We start from the raw sequence: 19,413 nt of genomic DNA on the forward strand, positions 1-19,413 counted from the left end.
TACAGAGTTTCGAACTAACCACTTCCATCAAAGCCTCTGTGATGTCACTCCACCGGTAAAGAATAAGGTCCGCTACTATGGATTAGGTGGCTATGCCCAGCTTGGCATTGCACCACAAGAAGCATTGTATGGTAGTGATATGTGCGCTGAGAATGTGGCTCAGCAGCCTCATGCCACTAATGTCGACGCGCTTTAAATTTAACCTGACAACAGGTTCGCAGTTCAACACCATGAAGGAGTCGCATTGATGTTTAGTCACATCAAGGAGCGTGCAGCCTGTCTTATTGACGTGACTGAGGCCTCCAAAACTTCAAATACAAAATCTTTCAGGAGTTTGTGCCATGAGATGAATGACTAGACTAGTTGGCTCAGAGGACTGTGTTCAATAAGGAAGTGTGGTAGCTATGCAAGAAATAATAACTTATGTTCTGGAAATAATGACTAATACACTTCTCCCCTAAGGCTGTGTCCCAAAAAATACTTGTGCCATATTTCAACTACATTTAGCATACCCATTAGCAAGTACTTACTGTTTCCAAGTGGGCTTAAGTTATTCTGTACTCTATGTACGTACATGTATACGTCAACTTCACCAGACATGTTAGCAGCAGAGCAACATTGTTGAGTGTTGTTGCTGCGACCTGCCTAGACAATTAATGACAACAGGCTTTGCCCTGTCGCTCATCTTGAACACCTAATTCCTGAATAAACTTTTTTTGAAAGTTGTGACAAAGGTCTGTCGGCACAAAAAATCTTTGACAGATAATATACATGTATCTTTAATCAATCTTTGGTGGAGCATAAGTAGTGGTGGAGAAAGTGGAAGACTTAGGGGAAGTGGAGGTGAAGTTGGTGGTGTTTTCATCGAGAAGTGTGGGCGCCTTGGCTACGAACTCAGTCCATTTCTCCACCCATTTGTACATCAGATCATATTCGGTCGACTCGTCAAGGCTGCTATAACTGGAAGCAAAACAGAAGCAAAAAAATATTTTAATGCATGAAAATCAGTCACACTAAAACTGGAAAGGTAAACAAACACACTAGAAGTTTTCGTGAATCAAAGATTGAAAATACTTGTGAAATTTCGGCCCTATCACACACATTAACGAGTTGTAAATGTTCCAACTTTAGTGTTGTAATGAATATGCTGTAAACCAAGTCATTGCCACAGGATTCGCTACTGAGAGAGAGAGAGAGAGAGAGAGAGTGAAAACATACGTGATGGAGTTGATGGCGAGCTGCTTCAGGAACCTGAGGTCAGCCTTCGCGCCCCCAAAAGCCATGAACGCCTCGTACATATCGTAAGAAAGTCCTGAGGCGCCCCACGCTCCTGGATCGTCCGCAGACACCACGATGGGGAAGCCCTCCGCCACCAGGCCTGCCGCAGGGTGGTTTCTCAGGTCCTCTACCAACTTGAGCACCTGAGACAAAACAGTCACGCAGTCATTTTGGCTGAAAATCCACTTTTGGAATGGTACACCATGTAACCTCACACTGGGATTCCCATTGAGGGACAAATCTGGACAGACTTAGCAGTAGAACCTATACGTGCTGCTTATTTACTTTGTATTATGCGTCACACATTGTCATCAGCACAAGCACAGCACACTGCTCCTCAGCTTGGAGCAGATCACTCATGCCTCCCGCACACCACCGTCAGTTCCTCCACTCACTCAGCCCCGCGAGTTGCACACATTGGTGGCGCCTCACCTGGTTGGAGATGGGACACACCTCCATGGGCACGTCCTTCTCTAGGGCCATCATCTTGGCCTCCGGGTGTTTGACCAGGGCATAGCCGTGGCCGATCCGCGACGCGTTGAGCAGCAGCGCGTCAATGAGGTTGTCGTCACTCTCCATCCCCATCCAGTCTGCGGGAATAAGAACCATTTCTGGACGCAACCACTGCCTTCCCCCTCACCTTTGTCTCATGTCACTCCAGTGTCTCAGTCTATGTGTAGACATTACTTCTCTAGCAAAGCTTTCTGCTCCCAACATCCAAACGTGAACTTACAAAGAGTGTTCCTGGCCACGCCACTTACATTTACATTCCAAAGTGTTTGACACAGCTAACTATACATAAATCTTCCTTCAATAGAATTTCCTTGGTGCAAAAAGGAAAGGAAATGTAGCATTCAGTGTTGACTCACTGGTCTCCCCGGCGTGATAGAACACTCTGATGTCTGCCTCTGAGAGCTGCAGCAGCTCGTCCACGAAGGCGATGAGAGGCTTGCCCTTGTCCTCCTGCCCCACCAGGTCAAACCCTGCCACGAAGTCTGGGAACGCCTTCTTGAGTCGCTTCATGAGGGAAACGTACTCGTGGACGGTGGCGTTGTCCACGCTGCAGAGGCCGAGAGAGGGAGAGGGAAGAAGAGGGTTATTATAGTTGAGTTAGTGTCATTGAAGCTGCTCCTTCATGACCATGCCTTGTGATCTTCAGTACACGCCCCTATGCTGCAATACTATAGAGAATCATAAGCTTTTTATAAGTTAGTTAGATAATGGTTTGTTGGAAATGTGAGAAGCTGATAAAAGGTTTACTCGATAACAGAAAGCATTCTCAAGCTTCGTAACAAATATTTCAACAGAGTTTGGTGGAATGTGTTCATGATTGTTCCATGACTCTATACTGTAGTAGTAGTAGTTTAACAAGGCTTCTGCGTCATCACTGGAAGACGTTCATGAGAGTTCCTCTAATCACATTATGATTGTGGCTTTTGAAAATAATCCTAATGAGAGTTCGAGATATTTCAAAATATCATACAATGAAACACGAACCCTCTTGGCGGGGCGAAGATGAAACGTGCTCCGAAAAAGCGGTCCTGGTTGTCATCCACAAAGCGCTGGGTTGTGTCTCGATAGACCGCCACTGACTCCTCCTCCGTGAGCTTCGTCCCGTTCAGCTCGTACAGCTGTAACATCACAACAGACTTACTCCCTCCTTCAGGGATTCTTGCATCAGGTAAATGAGAAGTCTTGTTTTAAATGCGAAAGCAAACCGGCATGGAAGGGTTGCCATAGATCCGGATTTTCTCAGACATGTTCGGAATTCACGTGTCGAAATCTGCTTCGGGGGGATTTTTGAAAACTCCTCAAATGTCTGGAATTTCAGCTTCCTCATTGACTGTTTAAGAAATGCATCATATTCTCATAGATTGAAGTGCCGGGAGAAAGAGGAATAGGGGAGAGTTTACCGGGTGGCAGCTACTTTAAATCTAGTCTGGTTTCGCTCAATATTAACGTGTAGGGATGGGTCTTGCATGAAGTCGATGCTCCCAGCCTTCCTTGAAGTTCCTTCCCTTCGTCGCATGACTCGCCTCACGCTGAGCGCCAGTTTTTTTCTTTAAATACAGGCGTCAGTTTGGACTAAGGTAAATAAATGGATTTTTTTTTTTATTGATTTACATGTTTTCAATTAATATGTCAGGTGTTTGTGAACTTGCACGGAATTTTGATAGTTAACGTATGGCAACCCTAAATTATGGGGAATCAGTGACTATGTGCTGTAACACAAGAGTAAACTTACTTGCTCAGAGAAAAAAATAATAATTGTTAACCCTTTAGCTAATAAGCTGTATCGAGCTCAGTGAATTTGTATGATGCAAGCAAAAATTGTAAGTAAGAAAGACACAACCTACAGTAAAGTGTATTATCAAAATGAGGGAACACAGGTCACAGTAACCTTGACAATGTTGGTCAGCAGGTCTGTGTGTGTGTGTGTGTGTGTGTGTGTGTGTAATTCACTGTTTGATCTGCTGCAGTCTCTGACGAGACAGCCAGACGTTACCCTACGGAACGAGCTCAGAGCTCATTATTTCCGATCTTCGGATAGGTCTGAGACCAGGCACACACCACACACCGGGACAACAAGGTCACAACTCCTCGATTTACATCCCGTACCTACTCACTGCTAGGTAAACAGGGGCTACACGTGAAAGGAGACACACCCAAATATCTCCACCCGGCCGGGGAATCGAACCCCGGTCCTCTGGCTTGTGAAGCCAGCGCTCTAACTACTGAGCTACCGGGCCGTGTGTGTTAGAGTGTGTGTGTGTGTGTGTGTGTGGGAAACTTGAAACTTTTTGCGTCTGTTATCATCAATGAGGTGATGGGAAAGTGATGTTTACCTCACTGCTATCTTGGTAGAGTTGCATGTGGTGGAAGGAAAGTAAGAATATAAAAAATGAAAAAAAAAAAATCATAAAAATGATAAAATGACACCAATAATAAGATAATAATAATGATAATAATAACAACAATTATAATAATAATAATGATAATAATAATAATAATATTATTATTATTATTATTATTATTATTATTATTATTATTATCATTATTATTATTATCATTATTATTATGGATGAATAAATGAATAAATAAATAATCCTGAAACAAACTGACGTCGTAAGGTGAAGGTAGACATAAATGGTAAGAAAGAAAACCCAAACAGCTCCATTTGCTTACAATGGTTTTAACTCCATCACTTTTAGATTTACTTTCCCTATGATGAGTCATTTACTCTTGTGCTGTGGCACCTTAAATAATTTTGTAGGTTAGGAAAGTCACAATCACTCTCCTGCTCTCTGTTGTAATTCAGTGTGTCCATGCAAGCTAGGCCTAAGCCTTCCTCTATAGATCACAATGAAATACCATAGCATTGGAAGGATGAAGAGCTGTACATAGGCTAGGTGCAAGGAAGAGTTTGAAAAAAGGCACTCACAGGAGGTAAAGTACCGCGGAACTCTATATACATCACGTTGTCGTCAGCAAACTCGCCCAGTGCGTGATAGAGGTAGGCCTCCCAGGCTGGGCGGTACATGACTAGATCAGTGATGGCCATGAAGTAACCCTGGAAGATGGACCACACCGTGTTGATGTCTGGGTACTTCTCTGGAATGAAGAGTGTTGATGTGATGCATGAAGTGTTTCAGTGAGGGGATTAATGATTACATACAACATGCTAGATTGTGAAGTGAATCTGGCCTTCCAGCGTCAGTCCGCAAGTAACACTCGTCCCTAAGGGATTCAATGTAAGTGTTGCAATGCTATGTTTGAGGAATTCAATTAAGGATTCGGATATTAATTTGCAGCATAGTGTGGCCGTGTTCAGATGTGAAGAGTCTTTGTCTTTCTGCCGTCAGTCCGTCAGCAACACTCGTGCTTGCGATATAAAATACAAGTGTTGCAATGTTCTGTTCGTTCGACTAAGTTCTACAGGATGTGTGTTGTTTCAAGATATTTTGTCCTGTCACCATTCACTGTATTTCCTGGCGGCAAGGAATAACTTTGTCAACTGATGTCTCTTAGCTCACGAAGTCATTTCTTTCCTATCTGGACTCCTTGTTGTGGCGCTAACCCTCCAGTCAGTCGGTTAATCAAGTTTATATGAACATTCCTTTATGAACTCTCTTAATAAATATCTACTCCTGTAACACTCACCGTCAGGGTTTTCAGTGAGAAGACTCAGTCTACTGAAGAGCATTGCGTCAAACTCGCTGGGATCCACGTAATTAGATCGCACGGTGCTCACCAATTCCCAGGCGCAGGATGTGTCAGGCTTCTCGAAGAACCTGTTGGCCAGACACACTTGTACACACACGAATAAATAGATACGTGCTGTGCATGGATAAACAGGTAGATAGATAGATAGCGACCATAAATTCATAAACAAACAAAGGGAGAAGTATATGAAAAACATTTTTTGTTATGAAGTTGGGTTCTACGTGAACACACACACACACACACACACACACACACACACACACACACACACACACACACACACACACACACACACACACACACACACACAAACGTTTGAAAGAAGAGTTCAAAGCTGAATTCAAACCTTTTGCTAACACCTTGGATGATTTTGGTCTTGTCCTTCCCTCTCCTCCTCCCTCTGACTATTTTATGCCTTCAATTGAAGTTTTTCGTAATGATGTTTTCTATCCATTCGCCGGCCGAAACCTTCGGAAGGCTTATGGACTTGATGGGGTCCTTCCTATTGTTGTCAAAAACTGTGTTTCTGTGCTTGCAGCTAACCTGCGGCCAAACTTTTTCAACTCTATCTATCGACTTCTACCTTTCCTTCATGCTGGAAGTATGCCTACATTCAGCCTGTTCTTAAAAAGGGTGACCGTTCTGATCCCTCTAATCTCTTAGTTGTCTAAAGTTTTTGAATCTATCCTGAATAGGAAGAATTTCAAACATCTGTCACTTCACAATCTTCTCTCTAATCGCCAGTAAGCCTTCCGTCAAGGTCGCTCTACTGGTGATCTTCTGGCTTTCTTTACAGATTTCGGTGAAACTTTTGCTGTTGCGTTAGACATATCAAATGCTTTTGACAGAAGGTGGCATAAAGCTTTGATTTCAAAACTGCCCCCCCTAATGTTTCTATCCTTCTCTCTGTAACTTTGTCTCAACTTTCCTTTCCGACCATTCTATTGCCGCCGTGGTAGACGGCCACTGTTCTTCTCCTAAATCTATTAACAGTGGTGTTCGTCAGGGTTCTGTCCTGATCTTCTTAACCAAACTTCTTGCCTTATCTACTCCTACGCTGATGATACCACCCTACACCTTTCCACGTCTTTTCAGAGACGACCAACCCTTCAGGAAGTCAACAGATCACGCAGGGACGGAACATAAAGCCTGCCTTCTAATTTTTCTATGATTTCTGATTGGGACAGAGAAAACTTAATAATGTTCAGTGCCTCAAAAACTGAACTCCTCCACCTATCGACTCGACACAACCTTCCAGAAAACTATCCTCTTTACTTCTCACAGCTCATCTCTTGCTAAAACAGCCTCCATGAAGTTAGACGTTCTACGGCGTCTCCGCCAGTTTTTTTCGCCCCTTCAACTGCTAACTCTATGCAAGGGCCTTATCCGTCACATGTATGGGGGTTCCATTCATACAGTTTTATTAGATAGGGTGGAATCAAAAGCTCTTCGTCTCATCAACTCCCCTCCTCTGATTGACTGTCTTCAACCTCTTTCTCATCGCCGGAATGTTGCATTTCTTGCTATCTTCTACTGCTATATTCATGCTAACTGCTTTTTGATCTTGCTAACAACATGCCTCCCATCCTTCTGCAGCCTCGCTGCCTAAGGCTTTCTTTTTCCTCTCTCCCCTATTCTGTCCACTTCCCTAATGCAAGAGTTAGTTACCAGTACTCTCAGTCATTCATATCTTTCTCTAGTAAACTCTGGAACTCCCTTCCTGCTTCTGTATTTCAATATTCCAACGACTTGACTTGAGAGACAGAGACACAGACATACAGACACACAGACATACAGAGACAGAGACACAGAGACACTGAGACACAGAGACACTGAGACACAGACACACGGTGAAAGAGACACAGACACACAGACATAGAGACGGAGACACAGAGACGCAGACACAGAGAGACACAGACTAACAGAGACAGAAATACAAAGACACAGAGACACAGACACAAAGACACACAGAGATACAAAGACACGCACAGACACACAGAGATATAGACACAGACAGACACACAGACACACAGAGACAGAGACATAGACACAAACACACAGAGATACAGAGACACAGACATACAGACACACAGACACAGACACACAGACACAGACACACAGACAGACAGACACACAGAGACAGAGACACAGACACAGACACACAAATATACAGAGACATAGACAGAAACACAGACACACAGAGACACAAACACAGAGAAACAGGAACACAGATACAGAGACAGGGAGACAGAGACACAGAGAAACAGACACATAGACACAGAGACAGAGACATATTCACACAGACACGCAGACACACAGACACAGGGAGACAGAGACACAGAGACACAAACACACATATACAGAGACAGGCACACAGACACATAGACACACAGAGACAGAGACAGAGACAGAGACACAGACACACATATACACAAAAACAGAGACAGAGACACAGACATACACAGGCAAACAGACACACAGAGACGTAGACACAGAGACACAAACATATAGACATAGACACAGAGACACAGACGAACAGAGACAGAGACAGAGACACAGAGACACATACACAGACATAGAGAGACACAGAGACAGACGCACAGAGATAGAGACACGGAGATACAGACACAGAGAGACATAAACCAACAGAGACGGAAACACAGAGACACATACACACAGAGACACAGACACACAGAGACACAGACACACAGACACACAGAGAGATACAGACATACAGAGACATAGACACACAGACACACAGAAACATAGACATAGACACACAGACACACAGAGACATAGAGACACAGACACACAGACACACAGACATAGACACACAGATAGAGAGAGGCACAGAAACAGGCACACAGACACATACAGAGAAAAAGAGACATTAGTTCCCTTCCTAGCAGGGCCTCGGTGATTTCTTCCCATGCCTCCTGTGAAGCCTTTACCAAGCCCTCTATGCATCCCTCCCTCCCTCCCATTCTCCCTGCTATTCAAACCTCATTAACTGAATTCCCCCCGTGAGGCCAGCGAGTAATTGTTAAGTTACAGATAGTCCTAAGTTTTATAGTGACTGGGTGGCGTACTAGCTGACTCTGCTCGCTAACTGACAAATGTGTGATTGAAGGAAACTAGAGAAAACAGTTACGTGAGGAAAATAGGAAGAAACTAAGTAATGAGGAAGAATGAAGTACATAGTAGTAGTAGTAGTAGTAGTAGTAGTAGTAGTAGTAGTAGTAGTAGTAGCAGTAGAAGTAGCAGCAGCAGCAGTAGTAGCAGCAGCAGCACTAGCAGTAGTCGTAGTAGTAGTAGTAGTAGTAGTAGCAGTAGTAGTAGCAGCAGCAGCAGCAGTAGTAGTAGTAGTAGTAGTAGTAGTAGTAGTAGTAGTAGTAGTAGTAGTAGCAGTAGCAGCAGCAGCAGCAGCAGCAGCAGCAGCAGCATCAGTAGCAACAGCAGCAGCAGCAGTACTTGTAGTAGTAGTAGTAGTAGTAGTAGTAGTAGTAGTAGCAGTAGTAGCAATAGTAGTAGCAACAGTAGTAATAGCAGCACGAATTGTAGACGGACAAATTAAACCACTTGACTACATAATGAAACATGAAACTTTAGCAAATGAAGTAAGTGTGTTACTCGCCCTGACATCTAAGAGGGGCGAGGTGTGCGTGGCGTGCGTTACCTAAAGAAGAGGTAATCATTGGTGTCGTAGCACATGTATAGGTGTGGCCAGTAGGTGAGTTCCTGCACCACCCACGAGGCTGACGCTAAGGCTGTGTCGTGCAGGTGAAGTGCAGCACCTGAACAGAATTAATCATTGTAAATGTCATAGTGAAAGTTATGTTAGTATTTGATTATCTAGTTTTGAATGTTACTGTATTATTAAGAACATTTTAAGCTGATGCAAGCCTAAGTGATTAAAATACGAAACTGTGTGAGGCTTTATATATATATATATATATATATATATATATATATATATATATATATATATATATATATATATATATATATATATATATATATATAATTTTTCCAATAGTAAGTCTGCTTTCAGTGCAATATAAATAATTGATAGGATCAATTTTGTTCTCCTCCTTCCAACACACACACACACACACACACACACACACACACGGCCCGGTAGCTCAGTGGTTAGAGCGCTGGCTTCACAAGTCAGAGGACCGGGGTTCGATTCCCCTGCGGGGTGGAGATATTTGGGTGTGTCTCCTTTCACGTGTAGCCCCTGTTCACCTACCAGTGAGTAGGTACGGGATGTAAATCGAGGAGTTGTGACCTTGTTGTCCCGGTGTGTGGTGTGTGCCTGGTCTCAGGCCTATCCGAAGATCGGAAATAATGAGCTCTGAGCTCGTTCCGTAGGGTAACGTCTGGCTGTCTCGTCAGAGACTGCAGCAGATCAAACAGTGAATTACACACACACACATGAACACGCACCTTTTGGCATCTTCTTGATAATCTTGAACACCTGTGACTCCTCCATCTGCTGAATGACGGTCATGAAGTTCTTGGAGGCAGGAAGTTCAGGGTCTCGAAGCCGTCCTCCATCTCGGCGTCCTTGGCAGCCATTAGTATTTTGTTGACCTGCTCCTCCTCCGCTGACAGTACCTGGTTTTGTCCTGCAGGTTGAATGACTCACTGAATGACTGACTGACTGACTTACTGATTGATTGACTGACTGGCTAACTGATTGATTGATTGACTGACTGACTGACTGGCTAACTGACTGACTGACTGGCTGGTGATATCCTTATCCTGCCTGAGTGCAATCAGTTGATAGACTTCGGTGTTGCCTGTAAATCTGCTGACGTAACAAGTTATTCTGGGTTCCAAAATGTTGATTCAGAGGATAGGTTTATTTAGAAACTCTCAGCATCCATAGTTGTGAAGCGGCTGTGTTGAGATAGGTCACTCAACTCTAAGCTAACCCTCACCCTAATATAAGTGTTATTCTTACCCACACTCCCATTCTGAATCATTTCTACTTGGCTGCCCGTCTACATTAAAAAGGTTCAAGTTGAAGTGACACAGGTTTTTAAGAGTGTTGTTTTTATGGTTCTTGTTTGAGAGCAACAAGACCAATACATTATCAATTGGAGAAATCATCAGGCAATCTTTGGTCTTAGAAAATGGTCGTGGTGAGACCAGGCCTTAGTTTATCGGTAGTTGGCCTCAGTATAAGGAATAATCATGGTCGAAAGAAGCGCAGACACACCACTGAATGAGACTAACAAGGGCAGATGACTCTATACAGCAGATACCCACCACAACGGTACCCCAAGTAGAGCTGGTAGGAAGAGAAAAAGAAGAGCAGAAACGACAGTGAACTTACCCAGTGAAGGTGAAATGTTGTAAAAGGAAGGAAATTTACACAAAGAAAAGGCATTGGAAGAAGAAAAAGAAGATAGAAGGGACAGGGAGACAGATAGAGAGACAGAGAAACAGAGACAGTGAGATAGAGACAGACAGAATATTTCGTAGGAACACATAACAATATTACTATCAACCTACTTCATTACAACCACGAAGTACATAACGAAATTTCCCACGACTTCAGTTAAGCTGTAGGAAGCGCTTCAAGAGTCCTGTATTTTGTATTTTATTTATTTATCATTATTATTATTTTTCTTTTTTACGTGGTTCCTTCTCACACAACAGGTCACTTCTCTCAGAACTATTGCGCTAAGACACGAGTAAAGCGCCGCTGTTGTATATATATATATATATATATATATATATATATATATATATATATATATATATATATATATATATATATATATATATATATATATATATATATATATATATATATATATATATATATATATATATATATATATATATATATATATATATATATATATATATATATAGATAGATAGATAGATAGATAGATAGATAGATAGATAGATAGATACTTTAAATGATATTTGCGAATGTATCCAGGTCTATGTAATGTCCGGCCATGAACAAAAACACATTGAAACGGTCACAGTACTGTCAGATTACACGCCCATATTCAGAAACACTTTACTCTCTCACCACGACTATCTTCCAAGGCTATTGGCTCTCACATGTGTTTCTCCTCTTAATAATATGTTTTTTCTTTTGATTATAAGCATCATTAAAAACTCTTGTAACTTCAATTAATACTAAGTGGGTGAAGCAATGAAAGCATCTCCCACTCACAATTTGTAAGAAAGAAGGAAACAAGAGAAGCGAAGATGCTCACCCAAGATGTCAGTTTGCTCCTGGGCCAATATGACCTGGCGCTGCTGCAGGTAGTCCGAAGTATTGAAGGTGTGGCCTGCGGGAGGACGCGCTACTCCTGCCCGCGCCCCAGCCGCCGCCACCACCACCAGCAGGCAGCGCACTCCCCAAGCCAGGCCCATCATGTACAGCTACGCGCCTCCACTGTAATGACGCGGACGCACCACAACCCTTCACTTATCAAGTGCCGTGGACAGCTTCACTAGAGTAAGGGAGCGAGTTGACTTGCTCGGGACGCAGTACTGCTGTATCAGTGCCAAGGACAGGCGAACCCGCCGTCTGACTTGGCTCTCGTTTATCATATAATTGGTGTCATCACTTGTGTTTGCATCAATGACCGACTAAGAAGGGTCACAACATTCGCTACGCGTGTGAAGAGAGTTGCACCATGGCAGGCTGCCCTCGCCAACAACACTCACTCAGGTCAACAGACGTAGGTATAGCTGCAGCAGGTTATCGCTACACTTCTAACCTGCAGGGCGTGTCATGTCAAACATGTCATTTCATGAAACACGCCTGAGGCAACAATGCTACGTCTTAAACCATTTGACCTGCCTATTTTTTTTTTTTTTTTTCTTCCCATATCTGCCATCTGTAAGCTGCCTATCAAGTGGACCGTGAACAGAATGTGTGCACCCCACCTCCCTCCATAAACCGTACTCGAGGCAGCTGCTCCACTTCCCTCCACCTTCTTATCAGGCTGAGTGTCCCCACATGACCTACTGGGACAAGGCAGCCTTCACGCCGAGGTCCTGACAGCGAGCAGGCTGGAATCAATGCTAAGAACGCTTTTATGTATGTACTGTATACTTCAAGTCATTCACTCATTTTCTCCGACTTCGGTCAGTAGAACACCAGCGTCCCTCTCACACTCATCTACTAACTGATATTGGGCCGTGGAAAAAGAAAAGAAAAAAGAAAATGCATCACTGGTGGACAAGCAGTGAGCGTATCTCAGTACTCATTTGTCTCGCACACTATCTCTTGGTAAGTAGGCAACAATATGAGAACCAATCGGTATTAAAAACTTCACATCCAAAGCAGCTTGTTAACTGTTACTAAAATCAATGAAACGTCCTTGAAAATGCAAATACTCGTAATTCTTATTGAAGGCGGTTCTCAGGATACAAGACATTCTTGAAATCGCAAATGATATACACTGAAGCGTCGGTTAAACCGTCACAAACTCATAAAAAATCCTTGTAAATTTCAAATTGCACCATAAAAAACATGTTTGACTATTGATTAGATTATGAAGTCCATGAACAGTATCACAAAACTTTGTGGTCCTGATAACTTCCATCACAACTTGATAGACTTTCATTATAACCATGAAAATAACTAAATAGTGAATATGAAAACCCAATTCTTAATAAACCTTTGAGCTTATCATATTATAAACAAAGAAATAATAATAAAACGATAAATAAAACCCCCGTGTAAATGCCAGTGACTTTCATTACAGCCCACCAAATCAAGATCACTAGAGAATCTAAATACGAACAAACCTGAACGCTAACCATTAAAACCTACTACGCGATCGCCAGAATATTTTCCCAGGGCTTATAAGGATCCAACAGTTAAGGCCAGAATATACAGAAGTCTTGAAAAGATCCAACAGTTTCCACCACTACAACAAACTTGACGTATTGCACCGAAACTTGGCAAAATACGATGGAATCGTTGACTAGAATCGGCAGTGAGGATCAGCCACCAACAGGAAGAGCCTCCTACCTTGTCAGAGGGTGCCGCGGTGCGTGGGAGTGGCGGCGTGTGTGAGCGGTGGATGACATGTTGGCGTTGCCCAGGGCTCCCAGATTTCTTGGTCGAACTTATCGTACTGAACCACCTAAAATGATCATATTTCAAGAAAGGATATTGTACACCGACCTTGATTCACTCACTCAGTGTGATCGATTTCGTTGTTCCAACACATTTTAAAGCTCTGCTATTAATTAAAGACAAAACAAAGATATTCGTGAACACGAAATCTCAATAACGTTGATTTGCATCTAGTTAAAAATGTGATATGTAGATCTACCGTATTGCAATTCACTACACACAACAGAGCCAATTGTGTTCTTTTACGTCAGTTTTTCAATCAAGAACAGCTATGGGCCATTTGTAAGTTTACAGTTCACTGAACAGGATTGCTAAGGCCTGACAACGAGGGATGCTCAGATCAGAAAAGACAAAAAAAATGCTGTCATAGATGATTCTGCAATAAAGGAATATATATTTCACAAAAACCACCGTGACATGTTGCCCGCCCCCATGTACATTGTATTGGGATCGGAAAGAAAGTATCACGAGAAAAAATAACGGAAAAAAGAAACAATTTTTCCTAGGAAATAAGATATCAGGAAAAAAAGTCACAGTACTAATTTCATTTAGGGAAAAAAGTAACAGAAGCCATTCCTGAAGATAAAAAAGAAGTAATAAGCCATTCCTGAAGATAAATACAAAAGGAAGTACTGTTAGTCCTGGTTGGGTTTGGTTAGGTTAGGTTAGGTTGGATTAGGTTGGGTTGTGTTGGGTGTAGGTTAGGTTAGGTTAGGTTAGGCATACACGGTGCACACCACGATGAGGCCTGCGTGGGGAGAGAGGTGTTCAGATGTGTATCGTCTTTTTGGGATCTCCTTTTTTGCAACATTTCACCCTATTTCTACTACTTTCTGAATTACATGTTTTTTTTTTTTTAATCATGTTTTTTTAGTTTCAGTGACAGATTAACAAGATTTCTACATTACCAATGGGAGAAACATCCTTGAGAGAATCGTGTTTTCAAGGGTGTTTCTCCCGTTGGTAATGTAAAAGTCCCCTTCATCTTCACTATTAGAGTAGCGAACACTTATCTTCACTATTAGAGTGGTATATACTTATCTTCACCATTAGAGAGGAGTGCACTCATCTTCACTATTAACGCTTATCTTCACTATTAGAGTGAGGAAAAAAAAAAACGATATCACTCAATACTTTTGTTACTTTTTCCTGTTACAAAAACTTTTGTCTTGTTACTTTTTTTCTTGTTACTATTTTTCGCTACTTTTTGTCCTTTTACTTTTTTTCCTGATACTTTCTGTCCAACAATCGCATTGTATAGGCCAACATGCCCATTGTATGCTGCCAGACTTCCAACTCTTGATACAATGAGTTTTTAGGAAGAAATATGACTTTACATTATTTCTTCATGGCCATGACCGGGGTGAGCATGGTGTGTCACCAGGCCAGGACGGCGCGGGAGGCAAGGCCAAAGATTCTCTCTCTCTCTCTCTCTCTCTCTCTCTCTCTCTCTCTCTCTCTCTCTCTCTCTGCCTAAAAAGCTCTGGTTTTTAAAGGCAAGCCGCAGATAAACAACTCTATATACTCTAATATCATATTTGTAATCATCTGTATACTATAATTATATGTTTCAAATGTCTCTCTCTCTCTCTCTCTCTCTCTCTCTCTCTCTCTCTCTCTCTCTCTCTCTCTCTGGATGGTTATATTCGTAAAAGGATGGATACTGATACTAGATTGCAGCTGTTGAGAGAGAGAAGAGAGAGAGAGAGAGAGAGAGAGAGAGAGAGAGAGAGAGAGAGAGAGAGACGGGAAGGAAGGTCATTACCTCCTGACAGAGTGTCGCCATTGTTGTGTTTTGAATGTAGTGAGAAGGACAGCAAGAACTGTAATGAAGGAAGTCATAATGTTGTTACTTGTATTTTCATGATAACGTGTCTTACAGAGATGGAAGATTATTGCAACCAAGTCAGTTTGAAATGACATGGTATCCACACGAGGGAAAAAAAAAGAAAAACAACAAATATTTTCAAAATTCTATTGCAAGATAAGTAACCTGAACACGATCAGCCATATTCACTATATGAGAAACAGTTTAGGAAAGCGCTAAACAAAATTATTCAAGATATCGACAAGTGATGGATTGAAGAGCCTATAGCCTGGCAGTGTGGCCGCGTGGTGGTGCGGTGCCTGATTTGTGAAGATCCTGGCAGTGTGCATGGCCGCGTGTTTATCATTTATGCACCGCTGTGCCTCAATGAGAACAACAGACAATGAGGAAACTGTTTTGATAAATCATATAGTATTTTTTTAAGGAATGGTTAAAGAGCATAGGTGAAGGAGGTGGAGGAGTGAAAGGAAGTGCGAGAATCAGCCTCGATCAGCGAGGAGTGTGGGCGTCTTGGCCACGAACTCTTTCCATTTCTCCACCCACTTGTACATGAGATCACTCTCGGCAGCCTCGTCCAGGCTGCTGTAGCTGGAAGCAAAAAAGTAAGCACAAATATGTCAAAGGATTATTAAAGATAGCTCAAATATGAAACAAGTCGGTAAACCAGAAAATGATTTCTTGTAAATGAAAGTTTCAGTGTCGGTTACTAAGGAATGATTTGAGAAATTTATGGTTCTGTTGAGGTGTTGCAAATGTTTAGTGCATTGATAAATAGTGATCGATACATTACCACAGGGTCCGAAATCAAGTGTGTGTGTGTGTGTGTGTGTGTGTGTGTGTGTGTGTGTGTGTGTGTGTGTGTGTGTGTGTGTGTGTGTGTGTAATTCACCACGGTCGTCTGCTGATCACCCAGCCAGCCTTTTCCCATTATGGAGCGAGCTCAGAGCTCATAGACCGATCTTCGGGTAGCACTGAGACCACAACACACTCCACACACCGGGAAAGCGAGGCCACAACCCCTCGAGTTACATCCCGTACCTATTTACTGCTAAGTGAACAGGGGCTACACATTAAGAGGCTTGCCCATTTGCCTCGCCGCTTTCCGGGATGTGTGTTTCACTGTATGATCTGCTGCAGTCTCTGACGAGACAGCCAGACGTTACCCTACGGAACGAGCTCAGAGCTCATTATTTCCGATCTTCGGATAGGCCTGAGACCAGGCACACACCACACACCGGGACAACAAGGTCACAACTTCTCGATTTACATCCCGTACCTACTCATTGCTATGTGAACAGGGGCTACACGTGAAAGGAGACACACCCAAACATCTCCACCCGGCCGGGGAATCGAATCCCGGTCCTCTGGCTTGTGAAGCCAGCGCTCTAACCACTGAGCTACCGTGTGTGTGTGTGTGTGTGTGTGTGTGTGTGTGTGTGTGTGTGTGTGTGTGTGTGTGTGTGTGTGTGTGTGTGTGTGTGTGTGTGTGTGTGTGTGTGGCGTAGTGGATATGATGGTGAGCGTGGGATCGGGCAGACGTCTACGCGTAGGTTTGAATCCCACCACGCACCGTACGTACCTTGTGTGTGTGTGTGTGTGTGTGTGTGTGTGTGTGTGTGTGTGTGTGTGTGTGTGCGTGTATATGTGTATGTGTATTTCTTTTTTTATGCAAGAGGGAAACTTGCCAAGGGCAACAAAACATTAAAAAAGGAAAGGCCCCCACAAACATGCGAAGAGTACTCCATACAAGGACGGATAAGGCCCTTGTACAGAGTTAGTAGTTAAGGGGCGAGAAAAACTGGCGGATACGCCGCAGAACGTTTAACTTCATAGAAGCTGTTTTAGCAAGAGATGAGATGTGAAGTTTCCAGTTAAGATTATGAGCAAAGGACAGACCGAGGATATTCAGTGTGAAAGAGGGAGACAGTTGAGTGCCATTGAAGAAGACGGGATAGTTGTCTGGAAGGTTGTGTCGAGTTGATAAATGGAAGAATTGAACACTACTAAGTTTTCTCTGCCCCAATCAGAAGTCTTAGAAAGATCAGAAGTCAGGTGTTCTGTGGCGTCCCTGCGTGATCTGTTGACTTCTTGAAGGGTTGGTCGTCTCTGAAAGGACGTGGAAAGATGTAGGGTGGTATCATCAGCGTAGGAGTGGATAGGGCAATAAGTTTAGTTAAGATCATTAATGAATGATAGAAAGAGAGTGGGTGACAGGACAGAATAATAGAAAGAGAGTAGGTGACAGGACAGAACCCTGAGGAACACCATTTTCAATAGATTTAGAAGAACAGTGGCCGTCTACCACGGCTGCAACAGAACGGTCAGTATGGAAACTTGAGATAAAGTTGCAGAGAGAGGAATTGAAACCATAGGAGGGCAGTTTGGAAATCAAAGCTTTGTGCCAGACTCTGTCAAAAACTTTTGATACATCTAACGCGACAGTAAAAGTTTCACCGAGATCTCTAAAAGAAGATGACCAAGACTCAGTAAGGAACGCCAGAAGATCACCAGTAAAGCGACCTTGACGGAAGCCGTACTGACAGATGTTTGAGAATCTTCCTATTGAGGATAGATTAAAAACTTTAAACAAGCAAGAGATTAAAGCTATAGGACGGTAGTTCGAGAGATTAGAACGGTCACCTTTTTTAGGAACAGGCTGAATGTAGGCAAATTCCCATCAAGAAGGAAAGGTAGAAGTCGATAGATATAGTTGAAAGAGTTTGGCCAGGCAAGGTGCAAGCATGGAAGCACAGTTTTTGAGAACAATAGGAGGAACCCCATCACGTCCATAAGCATTCCGAGGATTTAAGCCAGCGAGGGCATGGAAAACATCATTACGAAGAAATTTGATTGAAGAAGGCATAAAATAGTCAGAGGGAGGAGGAGAGGAGGACAAGCCCAGAATCATCCAAGGTGGAGTTGTGAGCAAAGGTTTGAGAAGAGTTCAGCTTTAGAGACAGAAGAGATGGCAGTGGTGCCATCAGGATGAAATAAATGAGGGAAAGATGAAAAAGTAAAGTTATTTGAGATGTTTTTGGGTAGATGCCAGAAGTCCCGAAGGGAGTTTGAGTTAGAAAGATTTTGACATTTTCTATTTATGAAGGAGTGTTTGGCAAGTTGAAGAACAGACTTGGCATGATTCCGGGCAGAGATATAAAGTGCATGAGATTCAGGAGATGGAAGGCTCAAGTACCTTTCGTGGGCAACCTCTCTATCATGTATAGCACGAGAACAGGCTAAGTTCAACCAAGGTTTAGGAAGTTTAGGTTGAGAAAAAGAATGAGGAATGTACGCTTCCATGCCAGACATTATAACCTCTGTTATGCGTTCAGTACACAGAGATGGGTCTTCGACATGGAAAAATTAGCATAATACCTCCTCAGGTCCCCCCAACTGGCAGAGGCAAAACGACAGAGACACCTCCGCTTTGGGGGATCCTGAGGAAGAATTGGAGAAATAGAGCAAGATACAGAAATGAGACTATGATCGGAGGAGCCCAATGGAGAAGATTTTTTTTCTCTTTTTTTTTTTACGGTAAGGCCTATAGCGCCTGTAGGCACACTCGAAGAGTGTATGGGGAAGCGCTGTTCAGCTTCCGCCCATTAGTGGCGCAGGGTGGCGCAGGCAATTTTATTTATAGTGGTACCCATATTAGGGCACATATCACCGCCCAAGCTCATCTTGAGCGTAGCCACCTAGAACCTGGGTATCATGGTGATATGTAGGTAACTTTAAACCACTCGACAAATGGCAAAGTGTTTTAAGGTTGTACGTGGTGGAATTCGAACCTACGTGTGGACGTCTGCCCGATCCCACGCTCACCACCTTATCCACTATGCCACCGCCTCCCTGATAGAGTAAAAGCATAAGCAGAAGGATTAGAGGTAAGGAAAAGATTAAGAATGTTGGGCGTATCTCCAAGACGGTCATGAATGCCAGGAAGGTGTTGCACCAGT

The 19,413-nt window shown here is 42.9% G+C and overlaps 2 protein-coding genes across 3 annotated transcripts in view; both read right to left on the reverse strand.

Annotated features, from left to right (window-relative positions):
- Window positions 1-763: 763 nt before the first annotated feature.
- Window positions 764-12,225, reverse strand: LOC123507998 (adenosine deaminase 2-like). The gene is given in 11 exon segments (XM_045261344.1): window positions 764-960; window positions 1,219-1,421; window positions 1,711-1,868; window positions 2,148-2,338; window positions 2,776-2,909; window positions 4,721-4,890; window positions 5,440-5,570; window positions 9,179-9,296; window positions 9,952-10,041; window positions 10,044-10,133; window positions 11,750-12,225. Coding segments are annotated over 11 exon segments (1,629 nt in total). The 5' UTR covers window positions 11,913-12,225; the 3' UTR covers window positions 764-779.
- Window positions 12,226-15,590: 3,365 nt separating this feature from the next.
- LOC123508000 (adenosine deaminase 2-like) overlaps window positions 15,591-19,413 on the reverse strand; it is a 28,484-nt gene continuing 24,661 nt past the window's right edge. For both annotated transcript variants that reach the window (XM_045261348.1, XM_045261347.1), the window contains one exon: window positions 15,591-16,045. In XM_045261348.1, the coding sequence (XP_045117283.1) occupies window positions 15,937-16,045 (109 nt within the window). In that variant the 3' untranslated portion in view covers window positions 15,591-15,936. The remainder of the gene's footprint in view (window positions 16,046-19,413) is intronic.

This window comes from Portunus trituberculatus, chromosome 24 (genome assembly GCF_017591435.1).
Source record: "Portunus trituberculatus isolate SZX2019 chromosome 24, ASM1759143v1, whole genome shotgun sequence".
NCBI lineage: Eukaryota > Metazoa > Arthropoda > Malacostraca > Decapoda > Portunidae > Portunus > Portunus trituberculatus.